Genomic DNA, 17,708 nt, shown 5'->3' with positions numbered 1-17,708 from the left:
TATGTTCTCTTTTCCTTCTTAATTTCCAATTTTAATTTTACCCTTACACTTAAATACATTCCACTAAGCCCTCTATTTCTGATGCAAGCTTTTGTATTTCTGCTTGGTCCTTCATCTTGAAGGACTCTGGATTTGGGAGTCCCACTCTCTCTGATGTAGGGTGCTGACACTGAGCTTCTCAAAAGTGCTGCCTGAATTGCTCCAAGACCAATTTACTTCCAAATAGTGATTCCAGTGACCTCAGTATCGTTTACACTGACACCTTCATCGTGGGGTAACTGTAATTTCAGAACCTGGTTTATTATCACTGACATATGTCATGAAATTTGTTGCTTTTTGGCAGCAGTATAGTGTGAGACATAAAAATTACTGTAAATTATGAACAAAATGTGCAAAAGAGGAAATTAATGTCTTTATGCTTTTCAGAAATTTGCCAACAAGCTTGCTCTTCTATCTTTCAGTAGTTTAAGGAATAAATTTTGAAAGGGTTCAACAGGAACTACAGCATTTTGCCTTTGCATACAGGACAATGAACATCAGTTGAATACCATGTTAGACCTAATTTCCAGATATCTTCCATTGGTGAATCAGCGAATCGCATATTTTATATATATACACACTAGATGCTGGAGCAACTCAACAGGTCAGGCAGCATCTATGGAAATGAAAAACCAGTTAACATTTTAGGCCAAGACCCCCTTTGGGACTGGGAAGGTGCCACAATAAAAAGATAGGTGGAGGGAGGAGTGGAAGGAGACAAGCTAGGTGATATAGGTGAAGGCAGGTGGGTGGGAAAGGTAGCACAAACATGAGAAAGTCTGCAGATGCTAGAAATCCGAGCAACACACACAAAATGCTGGAGGAACTCAGCAGGCCAGGCAGCATTGTGTGTCTTGGGTGGGAAAGGTAAAGGGAATCTGCTAGCAGAGGAGAATGGACACCATGGGAAAGGGAAGGGGGAAGGAATCCGTGGGAAATGATGGACAGGTAAGAAATGAATGGCCAGAGTGCCATACTAGATCTAGTATTAGGTAACGAACCGGGTCAGGTCACAGATCTGTCAGTGGGTGAGCATCTGGGGGACAGTGATCACCACTCCCTGGCCTTTAGCATTATCATGGAAAAGGATAGAATCAGAGAGGACAGGAAAATTTTTAATTGGGGAAGGGCAAATTATGAGGCTATAAGGCTAGAACTTGCGGGTGTGAATTGGGATGATGTTTTTGCAGGGAAATGTACTATGGACATGTAGTCGATGTTTAGGGATATCTTGCAGGATGTTAGGGATAAATTTGTCCCAGTGAGGAAGATAAAGAATGGTAGGGTGAAGAAACCATGGGTGAAAAGTGAAGTGGAAAATCTAGTCAGGTGGAAGAAGGCAGCATACATGAGGTTTAGGAAGCAAGGATCAGATGGGTCTATTGAGGAATATAGGGTAGCAAGAAAGGAGCTTAAGAAGGGGCTGAGAAGAGCAAGAAGGGGGCATGAGAAGGCCTTGGCGAGTAGGGTAAAGGAAAACCCCAAGGCATTCTTCAATTATGTGAAGAACAAAAGGATGACAGGAGTGAAGGTAGGACCAATTAGAGATAAAAGTGGGAAGATGTGCCTGGAGGCGGTGGAAGTGAGCGAGGTCCTCAATGAATACTTCTCTTCGGTATTCACCAATGAGAAGGAACTTGATGACGGTGAGGACAATATTAGTGAGGTTGATGTTCTGGAGCATGTTAATATTAAGGGAGAGGAGGTGTTGGAGTTGTTAAAATACATTAGGACGGATAAGTCCCCAGGGCCTGACAGAATATTCCCCAAGCTGCTCCACGAGGCAAGGGAAGAGATTGCTGAACCTCTGGCTAGGATCTTTATGTCCTCTTTGTCCACGGGAATGGTACCGGAGGATTGGAGGGAGGCGAATGTTGTCCCCTTGTTCAAAAAAGGTAGTAGGGATAGTCCGGGTAATTATAGACCAGTGAGCCTTACGTCTGTGGTGGGAAAGCTGTTGGAAAAGATTCTTAGAGATAGGATCTATGGGCATTTAGAGAATCATGGTTTGATCAGGGACAGTCAGCATGGCTTTGTGAAGGGCAGATCGTGCCTAACAAGCCTGATAGAGTTCTTTGAGGAGGTGACCAGGCATATAGATGAGGGTAGTGCAGTGGGTGTGATCTACATGGATTTTAGTAAGGCATTTGACAAGGTTCCACATGGTAGGCTTTTCAAAAAGTCAGAAGGCATGGGATCCAGGGAAGTTTGGCCAGGTGGATTCAGAATTGGCTTGCCTGCAGAAGGCAGAGGGTTGTGGTGGAGGGAGTACATTCAGATTGGAGGGTTGTGACTAGTGGTGTCCCACAAGGATCTGTTCTGGGACCTCTACTTTTTGTGATTTTTATTAACGACCTGGATGTGGGGGTAGAAGGGTGGGTTGGCAAGTTTGCAGATGACACAAAGGTTGGTGGTGTTGTAGATAGTGTAGAGGATTGTCGAAGATTGCAGAGACACATTGATAGGATGCAGAAGTGGGCTGAGAAGTAGCAAATGATGTTCAACCCCGAGAAGTGTGAGGTGGTACACTTTGGAAGGACAAACTCCAAGGCAGAGTACAAAGTAAATGGCAGGATACTTGGTAGTGTGGAGGAGCAGAGGGATCTGGGGGTACATGTCCACAGATCCCTGAAAGTTGCCTCACAGGTAGATAGGGTAGTTAAGAAAGCTTATGGGGTGTTAGCTTTCATAAGTCGAGGGATAGAGTTTAAGAGACGCGATGTAATGATGCAGCTTTATAAAACTCTAGTTAGGCCACACTTGGGAGTACTGTATCCAGTTCTGGTCGCCTCACTATAGGAAGGATGTGGAAGCATTGGAAAGGGTACAGTGGAGATTTACCAGGATGCTGCCTGGTTTAGAGAGTATGGATTATGATCAGAGATTATGGGAGCTAGGGCTTTACTCTTTGGAGAGAAGGAGGATGAGCAGAGACATGATAGAGGTGTACAAGATATTAAGAGGAATAGACAGAGTGGACAGCCAGCGCCTCTTCCCCAGGGCACCACTGCTCAGTACAAGAGGACATGGCTTTAAGGTAAGGGAAGTTCAAGGGGGATATTAGAGGAAGGTTTTTCACTCAGAGAGTGGTTGGTGCGTGGAATGCACTGCCTGAGTCAGTGGTGGAGGCAGATACACTAGTGAAGTTTAAGAGACTACTAGACAGGTATATGGAGGAATTTAAAGTGGGGGGTTATAAGGGAGGCAGGGTTTGAGGGTCAGCACAACATTGTAGGCTGAAGGGCCTGTAATGTGCTGTACTAATCTGTGTTCTAGAGTGGGAAATAGAAGAAGGGGCTGGGGGAAGGAGGGAATTCTTTTTAACCTAAAAGGAGAAATTGATATTCATGCCATCAGATTGGAGGCCACCCAAACGAAATACAAGGTTCAGCTCCTCCACCCTGAGCGTGGCCTCCTCATGGCACAAGAGGAAAAGGAATCAGCATTAAAATGTCTGGCTTCCCGAAAGTTCCACTTTTGGCTGATATTCTGCTTTATGCTCATGTACTGAAGAATGACAAAAGAAATTATCATGAATGTACTAAGCACTGGCTTTTTGCTCTTTTTTTTTTATTCACCCCTTCAACTCTTTCTCAATCCAGGCAGTGAGATACTGTCATTCATTTGCTAGCATACGGTTTGTAAGTTCAAAAGAACCACAATGTAAGCTTCAAAATCTGGCTGAAAACTATACCAAGCTTTCCCCCACTTCCTGCTGCCTAGTTCTAGTTCTATTTAGGAAATGGGATTACTTGGCTATTTACTCTCCTCAAATAATTCAATCATAGAATTGATCTTACTGCTTATGCTGTTTGTTTCAAAATGTTTTATCTGTGACATGTGCATTCAATTTCGAGTATCGTTAGAACAACTTTTCCAAAAACTGTATAAAATGTACTAATTTAACCAGACATGAGTCAAAAAGCTGGAAAATAAACTTTAAAGTTTGAAAACAGTGAGTTGTACTGATTACAGTAATGCAAGAGCAAGCCCGAGAGGTACTAGTCATCTCTACAGCACGGGCATAAATGTCAAACTGTACTTAGAGCAGTCTTCAGAAGTTACAGTTATATAGTGCTTGGAGCATTGTGTTATCTACTGCAAAAGCACAAGAATGGCAGCATAATAGACCAATGAAATTTTAAATTTGTTAACGTAATTCAAACCCTCTGGCTTACCCAGTGTAGCTCTGTTGCAATAGTTGCATTTAATACGGTAAAGACACATAACTAGTCAATATGGTTTCCCTCTCACACACCATCCTCGCGCTTTGCTTCTTCCCTTTCAACCATCTTGGGATCACAGCTCAAAAAACGTTGCAATTCCAGTCTGTGAAGAAATTTCTTTAGCCTGAGGGTGGAATTCTTTACCACAAACAGCAATGGAGGTCAAGTCATTGGGTATATTTAATGTGAAGGTTGATAGGTTCTTGATCAGTCAGGATATGGGGAGGAGGCAGGAGAATGGGGTTGAGAGGGGTAATAAATCAGCCATGGTGCACAATAGCGTAGCAGTTAGTGTGACACTATTACAGCTCAGGGCATTGGAGCTGAACTTCAATGTCATTGGTAATGAGTTTGTGTAAGCCCGCTCCATGAACGCACGAGTTTCCTCCGGCTCCTCTGGTTTCCTCCCACAGTCCAAAGACGTACTGGTTAGTAGGTTAATTTATCATTGCAAATTACCCCATGATTAGGCTGGGGTTAAATCGGAGGACTGCTGGGCAGCACGCCTCGAAGGGCCGGAAAGCCTTATTTTGCGCTGTATCTCTAAATAATGAAATACATCAGTCATGATGGAATGGCAGAGCAGACACGATGGGCCGAATGGCCTAATGCTGCTCCCATGTCTTATGGCCTTTGCTTTCATACAAATTGCATTAATCACTTCTCCCAGTAAGCTGCCCTTTCGGCCCTAATGAAACAAAACACCCAGCTGGGAAGTGAAACCCAGGCCAAATTGCTCGACAACTGATCTATTTTAATGGAGTAATTCAACCTCATTAAAATCACACGCACACAAAAATATCGTAAGAGCAAAACAAACTGAAGAAATACACTCCAGAAAAGTTTAAGGAATCTGGGAACTTCATCGGAGATCAAAATTATGGACTGGCTTTGCAAAGAATCAAAAACAGGGACCACATATTCACTAGTAAATCCAATGAGCAATTTATTAGAAACTTCTTTACCAAAATGTTGACGATAATATAGAACTCAATGATACACAAGCAGTTGTCGTGCATCTCTTAGAAAGGTGAAGAATAAACAAGAAGGGAGGCACAAAAGAATATGCCAATTACCGGGAGATTTTTAGGAAACATGGGCCTGTTCTGTTAAACCGCCTTTGTCTGTGTCTGGTCCCTGAGCAATACAGATGAAGTTTACTAATATTCTGCAATAGGCTAATAATGCCAGAAGAGAGCCTGGATGAAATAATACATCAGGTGGTGCACCTGGTGGCGGGCTCACGCTGTTCAGATTGGTATCAGCACAACAGTTTGCATGGCACCCAAGGCTTCGGGGAAAATAGTGGAGGAAGAGGCGCCCCATTCTCCAGCCACGAGTACAGGACCGTGCGAAGGCGCACATTCTAGAACGGAGCCCACGATACCACTTAGTGCCCAACAGTCAAGTCGCCATCTGTTCATACAAGCAACATGCTGAGAGTGCAAGAAGACCCGGTTAGAGAGGGAAAATAATTTTCGGGCAAAATTAAAAGAAGGCAAGCCACAATGACGGCAAATGGGTGGGTTCCCCGGGAGCAGTGCAAGCGAATGCCAGCGGAGGCACAACTGCGCCTCTTCCCTCTGCTGAATGACATCATATTGATCAATTCCAGCCTGCACCAGCGCCGGAGACTGCCTCCCAGTCAGAAATGATAGAGATGTTCGCAATGGTCCTTGCGAAAAACACACACACACACACACACACGAAAGTGACGAAATATACATTCGCTTTATCGCAGCGCCTCCTCCAAGCGAAATACCCCATATCTTTGCACCGGCACACGGTCGCTAATGGTCATCCCCCACTCCCCTCCCTATTCAAACAGACTAGAATAAAAGGCAGTAGAAAATGTGGCGTTTTCCAGTAATCTGGTTTAAGTGAACTTAAGTTACTCTTTTCGCCCCTTGATATATCGTTCTTTTCCGCATGGTTTCATTCCCTGTGGAGATATTTTTAAAATTCTGATTCCGCTTCACAAGCTCTCGGTCAGAACAACTGCAATTGATTTTAGTGATGGCGTTACCTGGAGTTGGGTTTAACAATGAAAACGTTACAGATTGAGATCTGTCAGAAAGGTTACCTGTCTAAACAAAAGAAAACGCACAGATCATCTGTAATCAAATCGAGTTAGGTCACAGTTTAAGTGAATAACATCGAAATAATAAATGCGAAACACAAGGCAATCGTTGTCCAGTTAGTGCATAATCACGTTGGACATTTCATTACGCCCCAAACACACCGATTGTGCATTGACAGCAGAAATCAAGACTGAATTAAAGCGATTGTCCTTCCTAACAATGCAAGATAATTCGTTAAATCCTGCAAAAAAAAAGAACTTAAATTCCAACAAAAACAAAACCTTTCCAGGTTTTTTTTTAAAAAAAATCCAAACAGCAAGTTAAAAAACCTACCCCTAGAAGACTGACTGTGTCGTCGCCCTTAAATTTCGGGATGAACTGGTCTCCTCTCAGGATTTCTGCCTGACTCAACGGCCTGAATCGGCACATTACTTTAATGCTGCATTCAGCTGGGTCCGCCATCTCTCGCCTTTTTGCCAGTAACAATGCAGATCACCAGCAAACCTCCGAGGAGGTAAAGGGAATAGATCCAACGCGGAGAATGCGGGAAGAACCCTTCACCTTTAGCTGAACATGGCAGCACACCAATACACTGCAATCCTCTTTAGTCACTAAAGATGCTACGATTTCTGAATCAAGATGTGCGACTACAAAATATAAATTTAAAAAAAAAGAAAATAAACTGATACTGGCGTGAAGGTAACACTTCAAGAGTGATGCATTAATTTCTCAAGGTCAACCAGTGGGTGCTCCTGCAGAAGAGACAACGGCTGGTGTCGGTTTAGCATCTGCATTCCGGGCTCCTCGCTGCCATCCCGACCCGCATCAGCACCAGGCACCTTCTGCTCTGTTCAGCTCGGCTCCCGAGTCCCCGTCTGTCCCCGCCCCGGGGCTCGCTGACATCACGACATTACCTCAGCGCCCCCTCTCGCGATACTGAAGGTCATGGGAATGCGGCCCCAGCCAATGGCGCTCGCAGCTGCAGTGGCTGGGTTGCCGGGTGAGCGAGCGCACCGAGGGCTCAGTTCCCCAGCTGACCGTCTCCCTTTTCCTTCACCTGCTTCCCTCGCTCCCCATCCTCACTCCTCCCTTCACCATCCTTCCTCTATCCCTCACTCTTCCCTTCACCATCTTTCCTCTATCCCTCACTCCCCCTTCACCCATCCTTCCTCTATCCCTCACTCCTCCCTTCACCCATCCTTCCTCTATCCCTCACTCCTCCCTTCACCATCTTTCCTCTGTCCCTCACTCCTCCCTTCACCATCTTTCCTCTATCCCTCACTCCTCCCTTCACCATCTTTCCTCTATCCCTCACTCCTCCCTTCACCATCCTTCCTCTATCCCTCACTCCTCCCTTCACCATCTTTCCTCTATCCCTCACTCCTCCCTTCACCATCTTTCCTCTATCCCTCACTCCTCCCTTCACCATCTTTCCTCTATCCCTCACTCCTCCCTTCACCATCTTTCCTCTATCCCTCACTCCTCCCTTCACCCATCTTTCCTCTATCCCTCACTCCTCCCTTCACCCATCCTTCCTCTATCCCTCACTCCTCCCTTCACCATCTTTCCTCTATCCCTCACTCCTCCCTTCACCATCTTTCCTCTATCCCTCACTCCTCCCTTCACCATCTTTCCTCTATCCCTCACTCCTCCCTTCACCATCTTTCCTCTATCCCTCACTCCTCCCTTCACCATCTTTCCTCTATCCATCACTCCTCCCTTCACCCATCCTTCCTCTATCCCTCACTCCCCCTTCACCCATCCTTCCTCTATCCCTCACTCCTCCCTTCACCCATCCTTCCTCTATCCCTCACTCCTCCCTTCACCATCTTTCCTCTATCCCTCACTCCTCCCTTCACCCATCCTTCCTCTATCCCTCACTCCTCCCTTCACCCATCCTTCCTCTATCCCTCACTCCTCCCTTCACCCATCCTTCCTCTATCCCTCACTCCTCCCGTCACCCATCCTTCCTCTATCCCTCACTCCTCCCTTCACCATCTTTCCTCTATCCCTCACTCCTCCCTTCACCCATCCTTCCTCTATCCCTCACTCCTCCCTTCACCCATCCTTCCTCTATCCCTCACTCCCCCTTCACCCATCCTTCCTCTATCCCTCACTCCCCCTTCACCCATCCTTCCTCTATCCCTCACTCCTCCCTTCACCATCTTTCCTCTATCCATCACTCCTCCCTTCACCCATCCTTCCTCTATCCCTCACTCCCCCTTCACCCATCCTTCCTCTATCCCTCACTCCTCCCTTCACCCATCCTTCCTCTATCCCTCACTCCTCCCTTCACCATCTTTCCTCTATCCCTCACTCCTCCCTTCACCCATCCTTCCTCTATCCCTCACTCCTCCCTTCACCCATCCTTCCTCTATCCCTCACTCCTCCCTTCACCCATCCTTCCTCTATCCCTCACTCCTCCCGTCACCCATCCTTCCTCTATCCCTCACTCCTCCCTTCACCATCTTTCCTCTATCCCTCACTCCTCCCTTCACCCATCCTTCCTCTATCCCTCACTCCTCCCTTCACCCATCCTTCCTCTATCCCTCACTCCCCCTTCACCCATCCTTCCTCTATCCCTCACTCCCCCTTCACCCATCCTTCCTCTATCCCTCACTACTCCCTTCACCATCTTTCCTCTATTCATCACTCCTCCCTTCACCCATCTTTCCTCTAATCCTCACTCCTTCCTTCACCCGTCTCTCCTCAACCATCAACTCCTCTTCACCCTCATCTATCCCTCACTACTCCCTTCATCCATCTCTCCTCTGTCCCTCACTCCTCCCTTCACCATCTTTCCTTCATCCCTCACTCCTCCCTTCATCCATCTCCTTTCACTCATCAATCCTCTATTCCTCACTCCCACCTACACCCATCTTTCCTCAATCCCCCACTCCTCCCTTCACCCATTTCCTCTATTCCTCACTCCCACCTACACCCAGCCTTCTTCTATCCCTCACTCCCTCTTCACCCATCCTTCCTCTATCCCTCACTCCTCTCTTCACCCATCTTTCCTCAACCCCCCACTCCTTTCGCCCATCTTTCCTCTATCCCTCATTCCCACCTACACCCATTCTTCCTCTATCCCTCACTCACTCTTCACCCATCCTTCCTCTAACCTTTACAATCTCTTCACCTATCCTTTCTCTATCCCTTTCTTCATCCAACCTCACTGCCTCCCTGTGTCCATTCTCACATCCTTCATCCATTCCTCCCTTCCTCTGCCTATTCTTTCTCCCTCAGTACCTCCGTCCATCCTTTCACCATCCTCTGTCTGTCCCTTCACCCATCCTCCTCACCCCTCCTTCACCTGTACACCTTCACTCCCACTCCCCTGCCCCACAAAATAATTCAACATCAAAGTAAATGTATTATCAAAAGTACATACAGTATACACCATCATATACTACCTTGAGATTCATTTTCTCCCCACCTATCCTCCCTCCCATCCATGGTCCTCCTCCCATCATCCCTCCCCCCCCATTTTCTCCCCTCATCCCTCCATCCTTGCTCCTTTTTATCTTGTCTCCCTTCCTTCCTTCCCTTCAGCTATTCCTTCTTTCTTCTTTCCTTGCACCCATTTTCCCTCTCTGCCAGCATTCTCCTTGTCCTCTCCCAGAAAGCCTCTTTATTTATTGAGATACAGTGTGGAATAGGTCCTCCAGCCCTTCAAGACACAGCACCCAGTATCCCCTGATTTAACTCTAGTCTAATCATGGGACAATTTACAATGACCAATTCACGTACCAACCATCTTTGGACAGTGGGAGGAAACTGCTGTGGTTGCTCCACCCGGAGAAAACCCACGCGGTCAAAAGGAGAATTCCTTATAGGTAGCAGCAGGAATTGAACCTGCGTCACCGGTATTGTAGAGCACTGTGCTAACCACTGTGCCGCTGACATTGCCCATCCTGGGCCTCCACCTGTCCTATTGTCTTCTCCCTACCTGTCATCATCCTGGCTTCTCCCAATCTTCTTTTTTCCATGCTGTCATCACCTTCTCTGCCTCGAACTCCCCACCGCCAGTTGTCACATTCTCTCCCTGCCCGCCTTTTCCCACTCACCATTCCCCATTCCTGTTTTCACCCCTCCATTTCTCCTTACCTTCACTTTCCACCCTGTTCACCCCTACCTTCTCCATTCCTTCCTGCTGAAGTCAACCAGCAAAAATAGAAAAGCAGACAAAAGGAGATTCTACAGGGAAATCAGAATCAGGTTTATAATCACTGACATGTCATGAAATGTGTTGTATTGTGACCACAGTACAGTACAAAACATGAAATACACTGTACACTATACCATAAGAAAAAGAATGTGTAAAAGAAGAGGTGTAAGGTGCTCCATCCCTCCACTAACCTGCAGGTCACGTCACCCTTGGGCAAGGCGTAGTACCGTGTGTGTGTGTGTGTGTGTGTGTGTGTGTGTGTGTGTGTGTGTGTGTGTGTGTGTGTGTGTGTGTGTGTGTGTGTGTGTGTGTGTCTGTGTGTGTGTGTGTGTGTGTGTGTGTGTGTGTGTGTGTGTGTGCGCACACATTTAAAATTAAATAAGCAGTGCAAAAATAGTGAAGCAGTGTCATGCATTCACAGACCATTCAGTAATCAGACGACGGAAAGTAAGAAGCTGCTCCTAAAATGTTGAGTGTGTGTCGTGTGTCTTCAGGCTCCTGTACCTCCTCTCTGATGGTAGTATTGAGAAAACAGCATGTCCTGGGTGGGGGTCCTTAATGATGGATGCCACCATTCTGAGGCATTGCCCTTTGAAGTTGTCCTTGATAGTGAGAAGCTGGCTGAGTTTACAATCCTCCGCAGCTTTTTCTGATCCTGTGTAGAGGCCCCTCTCTACTATACTATCTTACCTCCATACCAGAAATAATTCCCCAGAAATTAGGAACAAGCAACTAATATGGAGCCAGTGATCATTAATGGAGAATGTGTGGAGCAGGTTAAGACCTACAAGTATCTGGGAGTACAGTTAGACGAGAAGCTAGACTGGACTGCCAACACAGATGCCTTGTGCAGGAAGGCACAGAGTCGACTGTACTTCCTAAGAAGGTTGGCGTCATTCAATGTCTGTAGTGAGATGCTGAAGATGTTCTATAGGTCAGTTGTGGAGAGCGCCCTCTTCTTTGTGGTGGCGTGTTGGGGAGGAAGCATTAAGAAGAGGGACGCCTCACGTCTTAATAAGCTGGTAAGGAAGGCGGGCTCTGTCGTGGGCAAAGTACTGGAGAGTTTAGCATCGGTAGCTGAGCGAAGGGCGCTGAGTAGGCTACGGTCAATTATGGATAACTCTGAACATCCTCTACATAGCACCATCCAGAGACAGAGAAGCAGTTTCAGCGACAGGTTACTATCGATGCAATGCTCCTCAGACAGGATGAAGAGGTCAATACTCCCCAATGCCATTAGGCTTTACAATTCTACCGCCAGGACTTAAGAACTTTTTAAAAGCTATTATTAATGCTTTTTGAGATAGTGATTTAGATGCATATCATATTTTTACTGAGTTAAGTATTGTATGTAATTAGTTTTGCTACAACGAGTGTATGGGACATTGGAAAAAAGTTGAATTTCCCCATGGGGATGACTAAAGTATCTATCTATCTATCATCTATCTAATGGAACATGATGAAATGGCAGTGATCCAATATACAAAGCTGGAGATAAACACGTATTTTCAAATTATAGACCAGTTTCTTTGCTCTTACAGTTTTCCAAAATATTGGAAAAAAATATTTGTAAGAAGGTTAAATGATTTTATAACAAAATATAATATACTCTGTGAACAGCAATAAGGTTTCAGAAAAAAACAGAATCACTACAATAGCATTAATAGGTTTTGTAGAAGTAATATCAAATGCTATAGAAAGAAATGAATACACAGTAGAAATATTCCTTGATCTAAATAAAGCATTTGACACCATCAACCATAAACTATTATTAACAAAATTAGAAAAATATGGTAGCAGAGGGGTGGCACATGACTGGTTAAGTAGTTATTTGGAAGACAGGTATCAGTATGTACATATAAACAACTCAAATTCAAAACTTTTGAGGGTAACTTGTGGGGTTCCACAAGGTTCAGTGCTTGTTCCATTGCTGTTCATTTTGTATATAAACAATATATGTATGGTCTCTCAGACATTAAAATGTATATTATTTGCTGATGATACAACTATATTTTGTAGTGGGGAACATCTAAAACAACTTTTGGATACAGTGGAGAAAGAACTAAAAATTATGAAGAAATGGTTTGATATTAACAAATTATCACCGAATCTAAATAAAACTAAATTCATGATATTTGGAAACTGTATACCAAACTCATACAGTAAACTTAGAATAAATAATGTTGAAATTGATAAGGTATCTGAAACAATTTTTAGGAGTGGTAATAGATAGTAAATTAAGTTGGAAACCACAAATAAATTATGTCAAAGTGAAAATGTCAATATCTATTGCAATAATGCACAAAGCGCAAGATTTCTTAAATCAGGAATCTTTGTATATATTATACTGTTCACTTATAGTCCCATACATGAGTTACTGTGTAGAGGTATGGGGAAATACATACAAAACAAATACAAATTCACTTTCTCTACTTCAAAAAGAAAGTTACATGATTGTAAATAAGACAAGTTATTATGAGCCAACCAATCCACTATTTATTCAACTAAACACTTTAAAATTGAGAGATTTCATATATTTTAAAATAATACAAATTATGTATAAAGTAAAAAATGGACAGCTACCACAAAGTATCCAAAGATTGTTTAAAATGAGAGAAAGTCAACATGATTTGAGAGGAACATGTTTATTTCAAAAACAAAGGATAAGGACAAATATAAAAAATCATCGTATTTCAGTCAGGGGTGAATCTATGGGAAAGTTGTAGTGAGAATTTAAAAAAATGCACTACACTTAACAAGTTATTTAAAAATGATTTAATGAACAAATATAAAATACATGATTTAAAATGAATGGGAGTAATGTAAATAAATGATATTTGGAATTTGTTTTTTGTTAAAAGATTATGATTTTTTTTGTTTTTGATGTGATGATTGAAGCCAAATATGTTTTTGTATAAGTAAGGAGGTAGGCGTAATAAGCTGTAGCTTCAACCTACACCCTTTCGGTCTGTTTTAAAGAATATCTATGTTTTTTGTTGTAATTTTGTCCTATGAAATCATTGTCATGAAATCATCATTGTAAATGATGCTTTTTGTTATGTTTGTACTGACCGAAATAAATTAATTTCATTCATTCATTCATTCATCTAAATAATTACTGCAGATCACTCTGATAATAGATAATAAAAGCCTATTATAAAAAAACTCCCTCATTCAAAAGTTTGTTTTCCAACAGAAAGCAGAAAGTCAGGTAAGGGTATTTGTAGTGCATGGAATAAACAGAGTTGGTATGCAAATAAGTGTTTAAGAAAGTAACCAGAATGTTGATCTTTATTACAAGGTAAATGGGGTACCTAAGTAGTGAAATTTTGATTTAAATTTAATGGCTGCTGATGAAACTACACCTTGTTTCTAAACTGTTTTGATTTTAGTTTTGAGGAAGGAAATATTTGCATTTGAGTATATTTACAGTGTAGGGAATGTTCACGAGGTTGATTTTTAGATGACCTATGAAGAGTGGCTGGGCCTATACTCAATGGAGTTCAAAAGAGCTAGAGGTGATCCTATTCAAATATATTTGACATTGACATTGACGGGGATGCTGAAAGGTTTTTCCCCTTCCTGAGGTGATCCAGAAGTGGTATGGATTCAGAATAAAGAATTATCTTTTAAGATGGAGCCAAGGAGGAGTTTCTTCTCTCGGATAGTTGTAATTCTTTGGAATTCTCAACCCACAAAGCGGAGGATACAAGGTCACTGCACGTACTCTAGGCATGAGTAGGAGTGCATTTAAATTACAAGGGATTCAAAGAGGTTGGGTAAAGGGCAGGAAAGTGATGTTGAGCCAACCTGTTCAACCTCTCAAAGTTCAAAGTAAATTTATTTTTAAAGTATATATATTAGTTTGTAGGGTGTTCCACTGAGCCGGTAGGCCAGGTTGCAAGCATTTTGTTAACATTTGAGGTGACATCAGCAGTGTGCAATTGAGTATTGTTTCTGCCAAGGGCTTGCGTTTATACTGGTCCGACTCGTTGCTCTGATTGGTTGGCTGTTGCGATGACCGCTAGTCTCCGCTGGGTCCTAGCCAACCAGATAGCTGAGTGATCTCCGATGTCCTGTACCCTTAGTTATTGGTTGTGTGAGCGTTGGTTCCTTGTGTATCCACAGCTCACCCCTCAGCCCCGATGCCTCAGACGCATAGGTTCATAAAATTGCATTCAGTTCAATACGCTTATTAATAGAGACTTCTGTTGAGAACAGAGCTTCTAAGAAGAGTTCTTGTTTTGTGCTTCTGCCAGAATTTTTGTAGTTTCCCAGACAATTTCGTGCCCTCCTTGGCCTTCGTGTACTAAGATGAGTGATGTATATTAGTACTTTTGTGTACTGCCCACAAAACGTCAGCACGTATCACCAGCACAGTCTTGGAGAAGTCTGCCTGATCTTCATAAATCCCTTCATCCCAGGTATTAGCCAACATTTTAATGAGTGAGAGGACAATTGTCCTGCTCTTGGCTCTTCTGTTCTTTTTGTTATACCGATCTCCTTCCCTACCTTCTCCCCCATCCTCACGCTGCCACTGTCTTTTCCAACCCTCTTTCAGAATCAGAATCAGGTTTATTATCACTGTCGTATATAATGTGAGATTTGTGGCAACAGTAAATTTATTTTTTATTGAGATACCATGCAGAATAGACCCTTCCAGCCCTTCGAGCTGTGCCACCCAGCAATGCCCCAATTTAACCCCAGCCTAATCACCAGACAATTTACAATGACTAATTAACCTAACAACCAATTCATCTTTAGACTGTGGGAGAAAATCGATGCAATCACATGAAGAACGTACAAACTTCTTACAGGCAGTGGTGGGAATTGAACCTGGGTCACCTGTGCTGTAAATCGTTGTGCTAACCACTATGCTACCATGCAAAGACATAAATATGCTATAAATTACAAACTAAATCCATCTTCTATACCCTCCCCAATCTCAAACAGTCTGTAGCCTCATCCTCTTGGCACAAATGATTGTATGGATCAGATGAATAATTCCACGTCCTTCACCTAATGCACAAGGCAATCTTTGATAGCTATTTGTAGGATCAAGGAAACAATGAAAGAATTGCTCATTGCAATCCAGTGCTTATAACGTCCCTAAGATTGATGTTAAAAGTGCATGTGGAAATGGATGAGATGGACTGGAAGAATTTTTCATGTTGACGACTGTTTGCTGCAGAAGCAGTAACGTTGTCCTGGGATATTTCTTTCTGGTCCAAGTGCACTAATTGAATAGAGCACTTGCACACATGCTGGTTTCTGATAGGTTTTGATTCACAAAAGGTTTGGGGAAACTTATTGTTGAGATGACAGGGATAAATTTGTCCTCACATAGATTTGAAGTTAGAAGTAATTAAAACTTTAATGCACGCTTTAGAACCCGACTTGGAAATTTCTTGGCTCTGATTGCAACCAAAATGGCGGTGTTGTGTTTCCAGTATTAACAGGGACTAAGATTGGTTCTTTAGCTTGACTGCAAGTTAAGCTTCAATTAAGTAGTTAAGCTTTAAACTAGGGGTTCCCAACCTTTTTTTTATGCCATGGAACAAGGGGTCCATGGACTCCAGGTTGGGAACCCCTGCAAACAAATATATATGTGAATTTTCTGCTGAGAGAAGTGCTGCTCCTGGGTCCACATTAAAATGTCAGACTCATTTATGTCAATAGCAACTCAGTCCCATTGCAATTACTTTCCTTTCACTATAAGATTCAGAACTGATTGCTAAGGGATGCACTAAAATTAGGTGCAACTTCCCCAAGGCTCAACGGATAAAGGTTAAAGTTTACTGTTCTCCAGCCTTTATTCACTAAAGAACTGGGATCTGCAGAATCCAGTGTAACAGAACTCCAATTAATATACTTCACCGTAATATAAATACAAGTTCTGTCTTCTCTGTGATGCACCATCAATAACTCTCAGAGATGGGAGGCGAACGATAGGCTTTTATTAGCTGCAAGTGACCACAATTAGTAGCAAGAGACCACCACACAACATCCTGGAGACTGAGGGGGGAGCAGTGCCTCCAACCGCCTTTATACAGGGGTCTGTGGGAGGAGCCACAGGAGCAGTCAGCAGAGGGGGGCGTGTCCAGACAGGTATATGTAGTTCACCACAGTCTGTATGTACAAAGTTTGTGGCATGGCATATACTGTGACTAATCAAGATGATGGTCTGTTTGCATGATGATATTTGGATATAATTTTTAAGATCAAAGTTCAAAGTACATATATGTTACTGTATACTACCTTGAGATTCATTTTCTTACAGACATTTACAGGAAAAAAGAAATACAATAGAATTTTACTAAAAGCTATACATAGACAAATACTGACAACTGATGTGCCAAAGACGACAAACTATGAAAATAAAAAATAATATTGAAAATGTGAGCTGTAAAGAGTCCTTGCAAGAGAGTCTGTAGCTCATAGAATTAGGTCAGAGTAGTGGTGGTTGAAGTTGTAATGTGAGTATTATTAAAAGTAAGTTAATACTAATCGGGGAGCTGTTGGTAGCAAGAGGCGGGATCCGGGGTTGGCGTGGTCTTTACTTCCGCTCTTTTTACTCCCAGTATGCATTGTATATAGTTCCTCCACCCAGGCCGCACGAGGTACCTGGAAGCCTCTGTATTGTAAATATCATTTGCCGTCCCAGATAAAGATGCTCTTTTGGCCATCAAATTGTCGAGTGGTCTTTTTGTAAAGTAGAAATCACCACATATTTTTGGTGACGAGGTAAACTGGTTTTGTGGACGGGTCGGCCCACTTCGATCAGGAGCTGTGAGCGGGTGAGGAGCCTCGTGTTCGGATGTCTGCGTTCGGAAATATCAGTGAATTCAAGGAGAGGACCGAGGACTGGCCGGAGTATGAGGAAAGGTTGGGACACTTTTTCTGTGCTAATGGAATTACAGAGGAGGCTAAGAAGTGCTCTATTCTCCCGAGTGTGTGTGGGACAAAGACTTACAAGCTGATAAGGAACTTAGCTACACCGCGGAAACCGGGAGAAATTCCATATGACGAACTGGTCAAGCTCGTGGGGAACCACCACAATCCGAAGCCTTCGGTGATAGTTCAACGATTCAAGTTTCACAGCCATGTCCAGAAGCCAGGTCAGTCTGTGAGTGAATTTGTGGCCGAGCTTCGGCAGCTGTCGGAGCATTGCGATTTCGGAGCTGTGTTGGATGA

At 43.5% G+C, this 17,708-nt stretch overlaps 1 protein-coding gene across 1 annotated transcript in view; it reads right to left on the bottom strand.

The window, feature by feature from the left end:
* Positions 1-7,227, bottom strand: part of kif5c (kinesin family member 5C) — a 152,914-nt gene extending 145,687 nt beyond the window's left edge. Inside the window, exon 1 of the mRNA XM_073026042.1 lies at positions 6,680-7,227. Within this exon, the coding sequence (XP_072882143.1) occupies positions 6,680-6,808 (129 nt within the window). The 5' untranslated portion in view covers positions 6,809-7,227. The remainder of the gene's footprint in view (positions 1-6,679) is intronic.
* Between the last annotated feature and the right edge of the window lie 10,481 nt (positions 7,228-17,708).

Source organism: Hemitrygon akajei, chromosome 2 (genome assembly GCF_048418815.1).
Source record: "Hemitrygon akajei chromosome 2, sHemAka1.3, whole genome shotgun sequence".
Lineage (NCBI taxonomy): Eukaryota > Metazoa > Chordata > Chondrichthyes > Myliobatiformes > Dasyatidae > Hemitrygon > Hemitrygon akajei.
This window is presented reverse-complemented; position numbering and strand designations above follow the sequence as displayed.